Raw genomic sequence first — 18976 nt, forward strand, 5'->3', positions numbered from 1 at the left:
TGTTTTCATTGATTCCCTCAATCTGAAGTACCAGTATGCAAACACAAGGCAGAAGTCTGGACTGCTCTAAATAATAACAAATACGATGGAGTAAAAACGATTTCCAGATTGGAGAAGGTTTATTTTTGAGCCCTGAAATAAAAAAAGCAGGAGTCCAGATATTCTTGTTGAGACATCTAATGTATAAGAACTACAAAGGTCAACGGCTAGGGGGAAACCTAATAACCCACAACTGTTTTCTTGTGGGCAAAATCGACTTGTGGTCACATAAATTGGGAGTTTAAACTTACTTTTCCATGGCCAGTTTAATATTGTCTTCAGTTATAGATCTTCGTTCCTGCCCCCTTTGCCACTGATACATATATTTTGTACATAGATATGTATGTATTGTCTGGTTTCTAAGTGGTGTTGGTAGGCTGAGTTCAGTCAAGATGTAGTGTGCAGGCAGGTGCCCACCTGGCTCTTGATGTGCATTTCATACAGGTCACACACACACTGCATGGTGTGTGTCAGACTCAGTCCCCTGAAAATATGGGGTCTCATGTTTCCATTCTGTATAAGTTATTGTATTGATTTAGTGTATTGTCATACACTAAAACAAAGACAGCAAAATCAGCCTCCCTCAGTTCTGACCTACTGCCTGAAGTCTTATAGCAGACACTACCCAGGGTATGAGGGCTATGATACCTATTTATGTGAGGTATAAAACCAAAATAAAGGTCTGATTACACACATACAGCTAATGCAGTAGCATCACTTTTATCCAATAGCTGAAATAATTTAAAGTTAAAATTGCAAAGGAAAAACACTGATGCACAAAAGGCAATAGTTTGGAAAGTTGTCAACCAAGAATGATCTAAGTAGAAAAAAAAAAAACCTGCTACAAACCTTATAATATCTGACCTAGTAATTTTCTTTAAAGGGGAAAAAAAATCTTAAAAAGACAGTGGTAGTGGATTTATCAAAATTACTACCTCCTCTCCAAATTTAGGTTTATAATAAAAATTCCCAAATGTCCCCCCCAACATAGAAAAAACTCTCTAGCATAGTCTGAAATGAAATACAAAATTCTAGATAGTGACAAAAAGAAACCACCACAATGGGGGTAGAGGAGGGATAGAATGATTATCAAACCTTTACTGATTGTAGATCAAGTTTCATAAAACAGATAACATTTCTGTAATTTCTTGTGCAGTCAACAAGTTTCATTTTAGTTGTGCTTACATTATATAACTGTGAAGCCTGAACACTGGTTGTGTTTTTAATTTACACGTTTCAAGAAAACCGTAAATTCAAAATATTCTCCATATATAACAAATTGAACAAATGCAACAAATGTTCATTCACTCCCAAGAAATTAATATATAGAAAAGAAACATCATTTTTAAAGTTGCACAGTCCACTATTCAGGCTACAAGTACATATTTACTGTATTACAGCACATTATTTTTTTAAAGTCTGCTTTCAACATAAACATAAATAACCACATTTTAAAAGAGCCCCATACTAAGTTTGCAGGCAAGTGCTGGACAGTTGGCCAGTAAGAGCTACTTACCATTGTCTTTCCCAAACCGAGAGGACTGGACTATCTGTGGAACTATCTGTATAGGGTGATAAGCAAGGCCAAGTTAAACATTTTCATTCACCCATTGACTAAACACTTTTCTGCTCTAAATACCACCTCCATTTCTAAACACCCAACTCATGGAATGCAATTATCTCAGAAGACTGGTTTTAAGGATCATTTATCACTTTGATGTAATCCACAAAAACCTAGTATACAACCTTTTAAAATGTGCCTATGCTCTGCTGACAGAGAGCCCGTAGTTTTTGTGTACAGCAGAGGCTGAAATATGATTTTGGTTCTGAGCTCTAGTTGTGCTTTGCCCTGCTGCCTTTAAGGTAGCTTTTCCACCTCTTGACAAATTCTTTGAAGATTGGGGACTCATCAATGGTGCTGAGTAGCTGCAGTTGATTGATGTGGGTGGTGTGATAGTCCCAGCGGGCCAGGTTGGGGGCAATGCCAAGCATGAAGTGCCGGAGGTCATAGATGGTTCCTGAGCCAGTGTCGTACAAGGGGAGCATGGCTTTAAGGGATTCCATGCCACGCTCATACAAGGACCTCGCTTCTTTCCCAAGTTTTTCCCCAGCAGTTTCTTTTAAGTCATACAGCCCAATTAAAGAATACATAAAGCCATTTAAAACAAAAGAGCTAGGTGTGGTTGGATATTCTTCATACCAGTCGTGTTTATTCATAAACACAGCTTTAACTCCATGCTGCTCTGATAGAAATTTGTAAGGGGCTGTTGCCCTTAAAGCTGAATTGAGGAATACATGGTCTTTTGTTAAGAGATAGGCCCTGACTAATGTAGAAATGGCTTGCCCTTGGGCCATGGCAGAGTACCACCCTGGCTCTAAAGACTTGAACCCTTCCCCTAACTTACGGGTCACCATAATTGGCCAGCCACCTTTCTCATCCTGGTTCCTCACCAACCAATCACTGGCAGCAAAGAATGCGGCCATGTGGGCTGTGGTAGAGATGGTAATGTTGTCGAGGAAGCCTTTCCCTTTTGCAATCAACCTAACTACTTTCTTGGGCATTATTTTGGTTGGCTTGACAGCTTTTGTGTTGGAAAGACCCACTCCTTTCCGGAGGTCAGTGACCAGGTCCCTGGTAACCGTGCTCCATGAAGTTCTGGGCCCAATGCCATAGTATATGTCTCTTTCTTTAAAAGCAATTAGCTGGGTATTTGAGACATAATGTACAGTGAAGAGCTGATTCTTTTCTGTGGTCTCCAGAACCACAGACACACTTCCGTTTGTTAAGAACTTGAGGTCAAATGAAATAATAAAATCTTTTGTGTTCCCCAGTTGCAAGGATACACCATCACTGGTTTCTGTAGGGGGAAAATATACCGAAAAAGACTGGTTAGAATAGAAGCTCTTTGTATTTAAAAGTTACTTGCAATTCATCCTTGACAATCACTGACCATACAAAATTAATACTTCAATATTTTATATGTCAGATTTTTAAAAAAAGTTTTATTTTTACTAAGTTAACCATAAACAGATGACAATTGTTGAGTCCGTGATGGCTTGTGAGCATCAGGGCAAAGCTCTTACCTTTTGGCCTGTCTAGTTTACATTAGAGGGGTTAATGGCCTTAGCAGATAGCTAAGGTACTGTGGTCAAACTGCCTTTTCTCGATCAAATACTGGCTGATCAATAATCAATGACTGTCTAGTATACCCATTCTACAAAAAGAAGAAATATAGCCAAAAGCTGGCTCAGCACATAGTATTACAAGAAAGAGCCTAGAAGAAAAGAACGGTTAGACATGAATTAAAAAAAAAATTTTTTTTTTTTTTTTGGCTGTGCTGCGTGGCTTGCGGGATCTTAGCTCACCAACCAGGAATAGAACCTGGGCCACCAGCTGTGGAAGCATGGAGTCCTAACCACTGGACCACCAGGGAATTCCCTAAAAAATTTTTATTTACTTAATATTTAGTAAGTATTTACTATGTTCTAAGTGCTTTACACATATTAACTCATTTAGTCATTATAACACTTACAAGAGTAGTGCTATTATTACTCTTACTTTATGAATGATGAACAGAGACACAGAAGTTAAGTAACTTGCCTAAGGTACAAAGAGTTGAACACAGGTTGTCTAGTCTGGCTGTATGATACATGCTCTGAATCACCAATCGATGTTGAAAATGATAGGTTTGTTTTCAGATATTCATTGGAATTGTGAATAAATTCTGGAAATTAAGCAATCGGCTCATGTAGTCAACAAAAAGTGAGGAATACTGGGGGAGGCTCTGGAGTTAAAACAAACAAACTTTGTTTGGATTCTCACTTCACCACTTACTAGCTTTGAGATGTTCAACAAGATACACCTATTTGAGCCTCAGTTTCTTCACGTGTTAAGTAGAAATAATATTACTTTGCAAGGTAACTGTGAGGATTAAAAAAAAAGGATAGTGGCTTGGAACATAGTATAAAATGATGATGATGATGATGATGATGATGATGATGATTCTGAAGCCAATGGTTTCAGAGGCTGATAAAATAGCAGAGCTGTTTTATTTGGCAAATCGTCAAATAGGAAATTTCTCTTGCATGTCTACAGTATGATGATGGCTGACTCTCAGAAAGTTGACTTCTACCAAGAAAAGAAACTGAGCATATTAAAACCAAACAGTAGCAGCAGCAGGAAGATGAAGAGGAAGAGGAAGAAGAAGAAAAAGAGAAAGAAAAACAACAAAAATATATGTAGCACAAATTTTATAACATTAAAGGTAAATGTGAATATCTTGGTCTATACAGAGCTTAAATCTTTTTAAAATTTATTTAATTAATTAATTTATTTGGGCTGCGTTGGCCTTCGTTGCTGCACGTGGGCTTTCTCTAGTTGCGATGAGCAGGGGCTACTCTTCGTTGCGGTGCGCGGGCTTTTTTTTCCATTGCAGTGGCTTCTCTTGTTGTGGAGCACGGGCTCTAGGCGCGTGGGCTTCAGTAGTTGCGGCCCGTACGCTCAGTAGTTGTGGCGCACGGGTTTAGTTGCTCAGTGGTATGTGGGATCTTCCCGGAACAGGGCTCGAACCCGTGTCCCCTGCATTGGCAGGCGGATTCTTAACCACTGCACCATCAGAGCTTAAATCTTAAAAACACATTCACATGTATTGTCTCATTTGATCCTTAACAATAATCTTCTGAGGCTGGTAGAGCAGGAATTACTGCTTCCATTTTAGAGATGAAGATATGGAGGCTTTGCAAGGGTAAAAGGTTTGCCCAAAGCCAAATGCTAACTAGTGGTAGAGCAGGGACTAGAAACCAGGGTTCCTGGGTCTAAGCTCAAAGATTGTGAAAAAGACATGATATTGGAAATACCATCCTCATGAGAATAACCAGTGGAAGAATTATTTCTGTTAAACATAGCTATAGAATCAGATCTACTTTAAGGCGTCCTTGAGGAAATCTTGGGTGCTCCTTATTGGAGCAATGATTGGGAATGTGAACTGATGATAGTGTATACAGTGTGATTAGCCTGGACAGTATTATCACCATGTTGAGCTGATCATTTAACTCTTCCAACACTGGACTCTACCAGTGTGGATATAACTGACCCAAGGCTCTTAATTACTTCATTTGATGGAATAGACAATTGTGGAAGTTGTACTGAGAATGAGAACATCTTGCTAGACGCATGATGCTTTGAGTGACTTTTTAAAAAGTGATTTCAGAAGTATATTTCTAACACAGTAAAAATCTATTTTATCTGGAGAAATGTCAACATGCAACCTCTCTCTTAGCTGGCATTTTCCTGTATCTATAGTAAATGGAATCTGATGCTCAGTACAACGTACTTGATGTTTCAGGATGTTTCGCAGGATTCTGAATTGACTTATGAATTACTCAAGATTAAATTATATTCAGCAGAGGCTATCTTGAGTGCTACTTATTTTTTTATTCTTATGGTAATGCCTCATTAATGAGACAACACTGTTAACTATGGCATCCATTCTCACCACCATCTTCAGAAGTCCGAACGGGAGAAAGTTGAAGAATTATATTTTCTTCTCAGAATTCCATTCTAATTTTCACTTTATGTATACAAATCTAATGAAATGATATAGTTCGATCAATCACCTTCTGTTTCAATATAACAGATTATGTAGTTCAAAGAACTCAGTAATGAATGATGTCATTTAACACCACCAGAGGGGGTTATTGAGCCACAGAGGAGAAGTGACAAGTCACAATCCCCAGTTTAAATCAATCCACAATCATATGAGACAGGTCTTTTAATTCCTATTTTATAGATGTACAGAGAGGTTAAATATCCTGTCTGCGTCACTCAGAAGGGTCTGAATGGTAGCAACTGGGACATGACTGTGGTTGTGGCAACCACTTTGGAAATATACCACGCAAAATTTTGAGCTCTACTGGAGAGTCCTAAGCTATCTGGAGGCCTGCGCTTTAAATCTACTAATAGAAAGTTTCGAGCTTCCTGTCGCTTGAAATCCATGACTCCTCTCTCTGACCGGTTATTCCCAGGAGTCACTATAAGTGTCTATTTTTGGTATATGTGGTACATATAAATGTATTTTAGGCAACAAAGGATGATAAACATTTAAGAATAGTCTTTAAATTAATGTTTTCACACATAACATGAACTGTTATTAATCAACAGGTTTACTATGTGGAGTGAGAAGAGGCCTTACTCAGAACCTCAAGGAACAGAGAGACAAGGGTCAGGCAGAAGAAAAGTTCATAAGAAGCCTCAGAAGGAATGGCTACACAGAGAGGGGAAAGTGAGGTCATGGAAATGAAGCGAAGAGAGTGCTTTGGGAAAGGGAAAGCTAATTTAATAAAGCAGGACAGGTATAAAGTTTCAATTCATTCAATTTTAAAATTAGGTAGAAGGAAAAAAAACATTCTTCAACAAACAAAACAATAAAAAATATGCTGCACACCCATGTTATGGTTTTTCCCTCTAGATAATCTTATTTCCTTTCAGGGAAAAAAATTCAAGGCCAAAAAGGAAAAAGACCAACAGCATGCAGCCTCTGGTCTTCCAGAGCCTCACTTCACTTAGGCCTATGCTTTTATGCACAAGTTCCAATTTCTTCTCATCAATGATTCTCTGAATTTATCTCCCAAGAAGACTATATCATCTAAAAAGCCTCATTTCCCATTCCTACGTTTCAATAAACGTCTCACCTTTTTGATTTCCTTCTCCTGCTCTGAGCAACAACTCCAACTAACTCTCCCTCATATACTTGTATCAAACGCAACTCCAGACACATCCAAGATATCAGAACAAGCAGCACATTCTTAGGTAGCACACTCCTACCAACAGAGAGTTCCAGTTGTGAGTAGCTGGCGTGCCACTGGCGGAATGTCTGTCACAGACAGTTCTCTCCTCCCTATGCTTAAACCCACCTTGGGAAGTAGTTTCATCTCTGGTTGCTGGCTGCAGAATGAAGGGCTAAAGTGAAGGCCCTTCACTTAGTATGACGAGACCTATTGTTTGTATTAACCAGGGTACCCAAAAGTGCACAATGAAATCTATTGCTCTGAATAGGGCAGAGTTCAAGAGATGGTTCTAGAAAACCTCCCAGCACTTGAGGAGATCGAGATGAGGGCTGCTGTTTTCCACCCTAATCCAGACTACATTATTAATCAGTGTGAAAATCAGCCCTCTAGATGCAACCAAAATCAAATGTCCTTTTTAGTCTAATAATTTCCCGCTATAAATCATAAGCTAAATGTTCTTAAACATCTCCATGTACTTTCTCACCCAGCCAAGCCTGTTGTTTTACAATAAGCAAAGATGCTCTATGTACTGGAATATCACAGAATGCCATAGGATAAAAGAAGTTTTAGTCACAGAATAAATAGTAAAGGTCACCACCCATTATTTGCATTGCATTAAGCCCTCATAAATCCATTACTTAAGGCCATCTAGAATGAGTAGACTTGTACTGCTGTTTTCAAGGTCTGTGAATTACACAGTCATCAGTAAAGGACAAGGACAGAATACAGAAAAGGTCTTATAACCTTTTCTCTCTTTTTATTTACCAACTGGCAAGGTTGGTGGGAGGGAGGATGAGTTCTGTTCTTGACAACATTTCCGCGGCAGAAAATTAAGCCTGAGGTGCTAACTAAAATTATTCTATTGTCTTTTTAAGTAATGAACTCATTAATTCTCATGGATATTGATTAGTGGAGAGAAATACATTACATCCCAATTAATGGGACCGTCTTAGTAAAAGGGGAAATGTTGCATAAAGTTAATTTGATTTTATAAATGAAATGGCTTTATATGAAGTTTGAAACAATCTAGTACATTAACAAAATTCAATATAGAAAGCAGGCCTGGTTGGTAATGCTATATTACTTTGAAAAAATAAAAAGCTACTGGTAAAAAATAGGCAAAGGAAAGGATGGCTCTCGCTATAAAGAAAAATTTCTACCTTAATGCAAAATAGTTTAAAAATTAGAGGATGAGTACTGTGCTGAAACATTAAAATAAACTGAGAAACTTTATTCCTGTGGGATCTGGTTCCCTGGAAGGAGAAAGACATCATGCAGTAACCTGGTTCTTTGGCTTGGCTCTTCATGCAGTAAATATTCCTTATATAACCTTAAACTTTTTAGCTGATCCTTTTTTAGATTTCACTTGGGTGACACTATTTGTTTCTTCATGTATGTAATATCAAGCATCTGCTAATGTGTTTTTTAAAAACCATAAAAACAGTTTTAAGGGAGTATCAGGTGCCATAAATCGACATAAAATTAGCAAACACATATAAAAACACATCACTTACCTGGAGCAGTGAACTGTTTAACATTGGTGAATCTAGACTTATCAGCCACACTAGCCATAAAGCAGCCCTTTGGCACGGTCCAGTCATTGGGCTTGCTATTTTTGTCCCTGTCTTCTGCTGTTTCATATACCTCTATGTGAGGGGGTTTCTCAGTTAGATTCTTGCTGTAATGACTTAATCCATACTGTGCAATCTGGATTGGGTAGAAATAGCCTTGAGGTCCCCATTGTGTAGATAGAGGTACACCTATAAAACGGAGAAACAAAATAAATAACTATCTCCAGACATTCATAATCCTATTCTGAATACCACTCTTCACTGTTTTACTTCTGGGGGAGTTATAGGGTTATCAGCAACTTTTAAGCTTCCTTATTACACTGTTTTCATAATTACTAAAAACGAGTACCAAATTAACCAGAAATGAAAAACAGAACTAAATGCTCATTCACTCTCATTCATTATTTGTTGACAGATAGCAATGCAATGTTGTAGATCATCTTTTTAAGGACTAATTGTTAATGTGTGCTACTTTTGCTCATAGCTACAGATGTCATATTTCATAATTCTGTTTCATACATTCAAGTTTTACACAATTTAAATACATATAGTTAATGTTACCAGCTTTATTCTAGAATATTAAACCTGAAATTTTCTTAACATCTGTACTTAACAGTCAAGTTAATTACATACTAATCTTTCCCTCCGGTGTCAAGATGTGGTCTAGTAACTTTATCATCTGATGGTTAAAAGTATTTGCTTAAGAAGCCAGCTATGACTAGGCAACTTAAAGTATAAACACAGTTTGCAATTCTTTTTCATATTCTTCACATCAAAATGTAATTCTTGAGAACAAAGAGTGTTTTTTTTAAAGAATGAATTAAAGTTGTATATTTAACCATAGATTCTTGATATATTCGTTAATGGATTATCTCTTGTAAAGTTCTAAGCAAAACTTTTAAATGTTTGGCATTAGTGTTTATTTTAGTAATTTCCTACATGGGAAATACAATAATACCACACTGTACAGAATACTGTATTATTGCATCATGGTGTATGTGTTGAGAGATAAACTCCTATTTGTAGTCCTAAAATAAATTAACAAGCAACAGATGGGCATGGCAGAAACTGGGAACCTACAAAACTATATGTGTTTTGATGTAGTTTCAAAATAGTTTAAGGAATTAGAGCCCATATAGGCTAAGAAACCTAGCTACAGATAAGCTTTTTAACTTCAATATTCTTTCTCCAAGGGTAGATTTTTTTTTTTCCCAAAATTCAAACAGAATTATTTTCACTTAATAAAAGGAAGGTTTATACTATCTCATTTGATGGGTAATAACTACAGTAACGTGCAATTGGCCTAAGAAGTGATAGACTGATCAATGGAACAGAATAGTAGGCCAGAAACATACTCTAGTAAAGATTTAGAAACATACTCTAGTTTCAAAATATTTTACTATAACGATAAAGATTGAATCATTGATCAGCGGGGAAAAGAGATTATTCAATAAACGTTAAGGGAAAAAAAAATCTAAAATTAGGCCCTGACCTTGTACCATTTGTCAAACTATAAATCAGTTTAGCTGGACTAAAAAGTTAAATATAAAAAAACCCCCATAAAACTATTAGAGAAAATACAGATGAACAGCTGATCATGGCATGGCAAATGATTTTCTAAGCATAAAAGGAAGAATTAAAAAAAAAACCCTAAGTTTAGTAAACAGAACTAAAAATTTCTAAAACTAACAAATCATAAATAAAATGGAGACAGCCAAATTAAAGAAAATATCTTTAACAAATGCAACAAGGTGCTACCACCCTTGCTATATATATAAAAGGTCTCACAAATATATTTTTCTAAAAAACAACATTAATCACATTGAAAAAGGGGGAAAGAACATCAAGCCCATTCTATAATGGTTAAAAGCATATGAAAAAGATATCTGACCTCACTAATTGCTACAGAAAGCAAATTATGAGATCCCTTTGTAAACAACAGATTAAAAAATAAACTTTCATGATGGCAGGAGTTGGGTGACAGAAGCACCCTTATACTCTGCTATTGGAAGCGTGAATAGGGTCAACCTTCTTGGAAAGTAGTTTGGTAAAATAGATTTACTGATACTATTTGACATGGTAATTTATTTCCTAGGGAACTACTCTGAGAATACAATTAAACCAGCAAATGATTAACTATGAATATCTATACCATTATGTATAATGGCAAAAAAGTGGAAATGACCTAAATGTCCAACTAAAGAGAGAGGTTCCATACATTATTATGGCATGTCCTTATTATGAATATTAGTGATTAAAATATTCAATAACAAGAGGAAATAATCATAATATGTTGAACGAAAAAAGAATACAAAATTGACTATACAGCATGATTCTAATTTGTTTAAAAATGTATATCTGCAAAAACAACAAAAAGATTGGAAAAGACGTCAAAACATTAACAGTGGTTATGGTTGCTTTTTACTTTTTCTTTAGCATCTAAGCACCTATTAAGCTTATACACTTTTAAAAATTACTGGGAAAAAAAAAAGGTTTGGCGATGGATATCTTTCAAGCCTCTAAAAAACTATTACCCTCCTGAACACTGCACAATAAATATCATTATAACTATGTTAAAACATATACCTAGGTATAAAGACCTTCTGAGAATATACAAAAATGGTAATAATTATCTTGAATGGTAAGAATATAAGTGAATTTGCCCCCTTCCTTCTCCTAAACATTCAGTAAAGATATTACAAAAATTAAAATATTAAGATATTAAAATCACTTTCTATAACAAAATGAGAAAAATGAAATAAAACCCAGACTAAGCAACCTTAAAACACACTAAGTTCTTTCCTCTGATTAAATGATATACTTTAAAGTCAAATTTAATATGGCTTTCTGATCAATCCTAGGTTTGAAATACAAATTCCAAAATGTATTAATTATACCCATAAGGAACCCCCAGGTTTTAAAGACAATGAAAGACAATATGTAATAGACTATAGGAGTTCATGAAGTTCAGAGAAAATGGTATTATGTATTATCTTGTTCTGAGAACTGTAAACCTCCATCCAGGGATGACACCTGGCTAATCTGGTAATAAGACTTGGTACATTGATGGGTCCACTGGATGGTCTGTCTCTCTTTCCCATCTCCTCTCATAGGATATGATAATAACCTATTACGATAGGTTATTAGGATAATAACCGTACAGGATAATAACTGTATATTTTAATGCAAAATTTCTGGAGATGCTGTGCCTTGACTTTACTGATGATAATTTTAGTTTCTGGGGCAGGTTAATGGCATAATCCTATTTAATCAGGTATGATCTTATTGTAGCCCTTAAATCACACCATCTAGAAAGTTCAGGTTTAACCTGTTCCTCCCTGCTAAGTCAGAGTGATGAAAGGTCTCTTGATAGTAAGCTATGTAAGTACTTGCTATATAATTAACACAGTCTCTTATTCCTCAACACAATCAGGACAGAAAAATGCAGTGGAGTAGATGGATACCAACCTTCAACCCCACTTATGCACTTGACTCTGTCTCGGACTTCCACATTGTAGCCTTCAAAGGACATAAATACACCATCAGGGTGATAAGGGGCTCTCTGTGCATAGACTTTGGAATAGCTATGAGAGAATTCAAACCGATCATAGCCATCGTACTGAACCACCTTTCCGTAAACGTCAAAATATTTCTCCACCCAGGTGAATGGAAGAAAGACTTCATTCCCCTCTCGTCTCCCTTTAATTGTGTGTTCATCATTTATGAGACAGTCAATTTCTTCATATTTGAGCCCTAACACCTTGCTTCCCCCATTGCTATTGAAGCCCCCAACAACAGGGGGCGCTTTCTGCTGTTCCTGAGGGAATGCCTCCTCAGAGTGCTTGGCCATGTGGTTCACATCGTTGTTGCTCTCAGACGCTGCTGCTCTTTTTTCTAACGCATCCACTCTGAAGCCACTACTCGAGTGCCGTGGAAACTGGATCGCTTTGTCGCTGGAACACTTATTCCACAAAAGTACTGTGACCAAAGTGAAGAGTGCGCAGATGACAATCAAAGTCTTATAGTTGACCCGAGCTGCCAAGCAACGCATATTCAGACCATACCTATGGAGGCAAGAAGAAAAATTCACACAAAGATGTACTTACTGACATTTCATAGGATAAGATTTACTTTTTTATACTGAACCACCACATTAGGGCAATTTTATTAGCTGCATGTAATCGGATCAGATTTAAAATTACTAACTCAAACTTTTCAGCAGAGACAAAGAAAAGGCAAGAGGTGCTTCCCCCTCTTAAAATGCTCAGTTAGCATGATCCTCTAAAGCAAAGATTCCCAATCTTTCTCTGTTTGTGGCTTCCTTCGATTCTTAATAATTTTTTCATGAAGCCCCTAGGTCAAAAAAAAAAACCTATTACTTCCATTTGTGAAGTAGTTGGGCTCAAACAACTTAATACATATTTTTGTCCTAACAACTGAGTAGCTGTTTGAAAAAAATATAACAGGTCATGTCAAGGTAAACACTGACATCCATGTTGCCAAATCCAACAATGAATTTTTAGTGCTCATCCTATGTTACTTCTCAGCAGCATAAAATAGTAAACGACTCTTTCCTTCCTGAAACACTTTCTTCCCAGGACTTCCAGGGCACCATTCTTTCTTGGTTCTCCTTATACCCCAACTGGATGCTCCTCCTAGTCATCTTTGATCATTCCTTCTCACCTCTCTGAACCTTAATGTTGAAATGCCGTAGGGTCCCAGTCCTCAGACCTCTTCTGTATCCCTATTCACTCCCAGGTGATCTCACCCAATCTCATGGCTTTAAATACAATTTATATGTTGACTTTTCCCAAAATTCTATCTCCAGGCCAGACCTTTCTTCAGAACTGCAGGCACATATACCTATGTGCCAATCCAAGTATCAATAACTGACATCTTTATTTGAAGGGCAAATGGACTTCTGAAACATAGCATTCAAAATTTAATCCCTAATCTTTCTCTTCAATCTGTTCCTCCTTTACTGCTCAGACCAGAAATATTGACTCCTTTCTTGTTCACCCCATATCCAACCAGTCAGGAAATCCTGTTGTCCCTACCTTCAAATTATACCCAGAATCTAATCACTTTTCACCAACTACACAAGTTACCAACACATCAGAGCCACTGCCATATTTCACTTGGAATATTACAGTGATGCCTAACCTGCTCTCCCTGCTTTTACCCTTGCTCTACTATTCTACCCCAAAGTCTATTCTCAACCTAGCAGTCAGAATGATGCTTTTAAATATAAGCCAGATCCTATCTTTCCAGTCATGATGGGAGAAGAATTTGATGTTGTTGCCCCTACTGGCCATGTGGTGTACCAACCAGTTGTGATTGTACTGTAGCTCGTCCTGGAATGCCTGTTGCTGGGGTCACTGGGAAACATGGAAAATTATGGGTTAGTTAGTTATATGTGCAACATATGGAATATCTCTGCCCACTGAGAGTAAAGAGAGTAGGCTTACTGCTGTTTGCTACAGTAGCTCTGTAATTTATTTTATGGTGTAAATCCAAAACTACTTATTTTATGGTTGTAATCCTTCTTCCCCCTTTTCCTCTCAATAAACCCTTCTGGCAGCAATGAGATTAAAAAAAATCAAACCGTAAAATGAAAACGTTTAATGAAAAATTACACAATGATTTTCTGTTTTTCAAGAAAGCTGATGGTGTTTTTCAATTAAAAGCTCATTTCTTTTAATTCCAAGAGGAGGTAAACCCTGAGTCCTTGCATGTCTGAAAGCAACTTTATTCTGCTCTCACCTTTGATTAATAGTTTGGCAGGATATAGAATCCTTGGGCTGCATATTATTTTCTTTCTAAATGCTGTAGGCAATGTTTTACTTTCTTAAAGCATTACGGGCTACTGATGAGAGGTTTGACTTCAGTCTGATACTTGCCATTTTGTACATGACTTCCCTCTGGATCTTGTGTTTACCCTAGGAATTCTGCAGTTTTGCGAGAATGTGTTACAGTATGATATCTGATTCACTATTTCAGCACTTGGTGTGCCCTTTCAACCTGAAACCTTGTGTTCTCTTATTCTTGTTTAATGGATGTAGTATCTTCTTGCAGCTCTGAGTATGTTAGAGTTCTGTTTTTGTAAAGTTCTCTCTGATTATCTCTGTTTTCTTTAGTGGTCATTTTTCTGGTTATTTTAGTCTCTTTCATGGTGTTAGCTTTCTTCACACGCCTGTGATCTTTGTTTACTCATTCATCTTTAGGCTTGAATGACTCATTAGCCAACACAGATTTCCTCTGTTATTGTGAAGATGGCCTGATTTTTGGCTAGATTGTTCTCCTGAGAGGGACTCTGTGTGGGTTGGGTACAGGCGGAGTGACAGTGTTCCTTTAGGGTGTGTGGGTGGGTAGCCAGCAGGCCCTCTAAATACCAGAATGAAGATGACTTTTTCTTTTGTCCTGGGGACATAACTCGTACTCTAGAAGCCTTCGCTTTTCCCAATTTCTCTAAAGAAAATCTGGCTGGTGTTTTGGCTGGGGTTCACGCCAGCTATCTATAGTTCAAGTGCAGGGGTGAGAGAGATAAGGGGAAGGAAGGAGAGCGTACAGCCATGCCTTCTAGTACTGGAACAGAGATCCGGAAATCTGTTTAATTATCATCCTATGGTAATCTTCCTATTTATTGTTATTGGCTTCTTCATTTCTTATTTCTATATATTTTATTTCAGTGGGGCATCAGGAGGGAAGGTAGGCAAAGATATGGGTCTGGTACAACTTGGAAATCATACACAGATTGTAAGAGCTGGAATCCAATAATATATTTTATCATCTGCATTATTACTATGAGAAAATGTGTTGAACACTAAAAAAAAAAAAGTGTGGTAAAAGCAAACCTTCAGAAGTCATATATTTATAAGTTGAGGATTTCCTTATATAGTAGCATGGGCAAATTGATAATACTAAGTGATGTTCTTTGTTTTAATTTTATTTATTTTTATTTTTGGCTGCGTTGGGTCTTTGTTGCTGCGCGCGGGCTTTTCTCTAGTTGCGGTGAGCAGAGGCTACTCTTCGTTGCGGTGCGCGGGCTTCTCATTGGGTGGCTTCTCTTGTTGCAGAGCATGGGCTCTAGGCGCGCAGGCTTCAGTAGTTGTGACGCTCGGGCTCAGTAGTTGTGGCTCGCGGGCTCTAGAGTGTAGGCTCAGTAGTTGTGGCGCACGGGCTTAGTTGCTCCGCGGCATGTGGGATCTTCCCGGACCAGGGCTCGAACCCGTGTTCCCTGCATTGGCAGGCGGATTCTTAACCACTGCGCCACCAAGGAAGCCCCTAAGTGATGTTTAAACAAACAAACAAAAAAAGCCCTCCGTTAAAAACATTTATGTGCCAACATTTGAATCATCCATCAGCTATACTAACATTTAGACCAGTTAAAACAGAAATATAAAGCTTTTGTCCCCCCTTTGAGACGTGCCCTTCCTCCATGACCCAAAAGAGAGTAAACCTGCTTATGGAACTAGTAGGCTACCATTATGATGAGGCATGTGATGGGAAAATAAAGAAAAGTCAAAATTAAAAACTTTCAATAACCTTTATGTCCAGATTTTGTTATCTGATACCATTCCTTACTAAAAGCAATCAGGAAAAAAAAATAAATAAAAGCAATCAGGGCTTCTTAGAGAAATCAGTCTGATAGGTCCCTTTCCCCATTAAGTCAAAGCTGTGAGAATTACGACTGATGTTGACTGAAACACACTGAATCAATAAAGATCCATGAGTCTATAATCATATTCAAAAAAGGAGATAGCCAGAAAAAATACTTAAATCATCTTCTGACGAAAATTGGTAACTAAATGAAAGAATTTATTTATCTATCTTTGCAGGAGAACACACCAATAGCCCCAGATGACAAAGAATTCTATTTTACAGAAAAAGGGTGGCTAATAATGTGGAAGAAAAAAATTAAAATCAGAAAATTAGTATTATGCAATTCCTCATGAAATTACTAATTTAGGCAAGTGTTATATTCAGGCATATGTTTGATAGGGATTTAGTGATTCATACTGTGCAAAGTAACACCAAATACATTATTTCCTAGTCACAAGAAGAAAAAGGTGAAACTCTACAATGAAGGGATCACTCAGCACCCTAATTCAGTGGTCAAATTCAGTCTCATTAATGATGACTCATGCAGATGTTGTGTCTCTTGATGAGTTAAAATAAAAAGTACATAACCTATTGTATATCCCAGCCAAAAATGTTTAACTTGGATCTCTCTGGCGCTACGATTTAATTTCTAGTTAACAGGAAATACAAGGGAAAGAGGAACAAGTTAAGTGCAGATGCAACCAGTACATCAAGAAGGTGAGACATCCTGCAGGAGAGTTGGCCCCATCTCCTTAATAAATTAGTGGTATGAAAAGAAAAAGGAGACTGGGTTAGACTTTTTGAAAAGAGACTTAAGAAATATAACAACCAGATGTGAGACTTGGTCCTAAGCTGGGAAATCTGACTATGGACTTGGTAAGAAGGAAAGATGGAAGGACATATGGAGGTTGTTAACTGAAAAAAGGAGGTTACAGAACAGCACATATAGTACGATTTTCTAATTTTCCATGAATATGTTTAATGTGTTTTTTAAACCATAAAAAAAGAAAATTAAGAAGGTCAAAGTCACTTTTGTTAAAATATTTAAAGAAAGAAATATAAATTTTTAGTTAAAATTCTTAGTTTTCAAAATAGGCACTGACATTTTTTGGAGGGGAGGATGGAGAGAAAGAAAACTCTGAGTATTGACATGCAGTACTAACTACCAAACAGGCTTATCTAAAGGTAAGTACAATAATTTTATTATGTTTCTCATATTATAGAAAACTGACTATAGAAACTTTCAAATTTCGAAAAGTAAATTACATTGACATTTTGCTAAGTATAAATGATAGTAACTTTAAAAGCTAAAACCAGGGTTTTCTGCTGAGTGGTGATAAGCTTCCTACTCATTTTAAAGCTTTTGCTACATCCATGAACTAGATTAACCTTTCAAGTTAAAGTAAAAAAAAAAAAAAAAAGTAAATAAATAAATTCAAAAACCTTGAAAGCTCATGTATTGCTGATCCTAAAGATTTATTTCTTTAGAAACATAATCCAATAAAATTTAGTTTTAGTAACTTTAGAGATCTACAACAGAAATAACATTCAGTAAACATCATAAAGAAACTGGGGAATAAGTTCTTTGCACAAACAGTTAAAAATTAAGTAAAGCAAAATATAACTTAGTTTTCCTTTGGGAGAGCAAACTGTTCTCTTCTAAAATGATGTGCAATTCAAAGAAATTTTCCTGATACCTTACTTTTCAAATTCATTTTCCTGAGTAATTCAGTAAACATTAAAACTGTGGATATCACCATGAGTTTTTAAAATATGAAGGTCATATTTCAGTTAAGAACAACCTTCAAATAAATTTGTAATAGATCTCAGTGAAAGAAATTATTGGCTTTTTCCTTCCCCTGAATAATGTAGACCAATGCCTGCTTGCCCATTATTTTCTCTTTTTTATTTATATATCTAACAATTTATATTCTTATAATCCTTTGGTAGCAAGTAAATAGAAGGAATAGTAGTTGCTCAATAGAAAATCAAACTGACTGGTTCAATCAGTATCTATTCGGCAGCTAACATGTGGCAGGTAAGGCACAATCCCTGTCCCTAAAGGCCAGATTGGTAGGAAACATGGGCATAAGAAACAATAACGCAATGATACACAAACTGTAAAAAAAAAAAAAAAGTTATGTAGAATGTGTTATGAAACACAATAACGTTTTAAGTGAAAGCTTCCAGGTGGAATGAGTAGACTTACAGTCAAGCATGCTCCGAAATCAGGGTGTTTGCATTTGCCATTCCCTCTGCTTGGCAACCTGCTTCCCCAGATATCCACTTGGCTTGCTCCCTTACTTCTTCAGGTCACTGCTTAAGGGTCAGTTTATTAGAGAGGCCCTCTCTGACCACCCTATCCTAAATAGCAGCTCTCACCCCATCATTCTCTAGGTCCTTACTTGGCTTTACTTTTCTTCATAGCATGTATCACTGCTTGATATTATACATATTCAGATTACAAGCCCTCTCCAATCCACTAGAATGTAAGTTCCACAAGGGTTGCGATTTTGCTTCTCCTGGTCATTGCTGCATCCCCAATGCCTAGAAATGTGCCTGGTTCAAGTAGGCATTCAATAAATATTTAATGAATGAACACTGTTAAGCATGCAATTTTAAAAAATAATAGACATTTGAAATAGACAATTCTGTTTCCTTCCCCATACTTGGGTATTCTGAAATCATAATCCAAATAAAAATGAACATAACTGACATAACAGAATATGGATTGTGATGCTGTATATTGGCAAACTCTTTAAAACGGATTTATAATTTAAGTACTGCTGTTAGTAATGTTCCATCTGTTTACTGCTTGATAGACCAAGATTTAAATTACACAGTCAAATGTTTAAGTATTCTGTGATAGCTCCAACTCAAAGGAGAACTGCCTAATACTTTTGGTGGTCAGGACTCTTCCAGTAATGCAAGCAAGTAGTATTCCCTAGCAACTACTGAAAATAAAGGACAAAATGAAA

The 18976-nt window shown here is 36.8% G+C and overlaps 1 protein-coding gene across 1 annotated transcript in view; it reads right to left on the reverse strand.

Moving 5' to 3' along the window:
- Positions 1 to 1290: 1290 nt before the first annotated feature.
- GLCE (glucuronic acid epimerase) overlaps positions 1291 to 18976 on the reverse strand; it is a 115773-nt gene continuing 98087 nt past the window's right edge. Inside the window, exons 2-4 of the mRNA XM_061181960.1 lie at positions 11865 to 12460; positions 8340 to 8585; positions 1291 to 2897 (exon numbers count right to left, since the gene is read on the reverse strand). Of these exons, the coding sequence (XP_061037943.1) occupies positions 1873 to 2897; positions 8340 to 8585; positions 11865 to 12447 (1854 nt within the window). The 5' untranslated portion in view covers positions 12448 to 12460 and the 3' untranslated portion in view covers positions 1291 to 1872. The remainder of the gene's footprint in view (positions 2898 to 8339; positions 8586 to 11864; positions 12461 to 18976) is intronic.

Source organism: Eubalaena glacialis, chromosome 2, assembly GCF_028564815.1.
Source record: "Eubalaena glacialis isolate mEubGla1 chromosome 2, mEubGla1.1.hap2.+ XY, whole genome shotgun sequence".
Lineage (NCBI taxonomy): Eukaryota > Metazoa > Chordata > Mammalia > Artiodactyla > Balaenidae > Eubalaena > Eubalaena glacialis.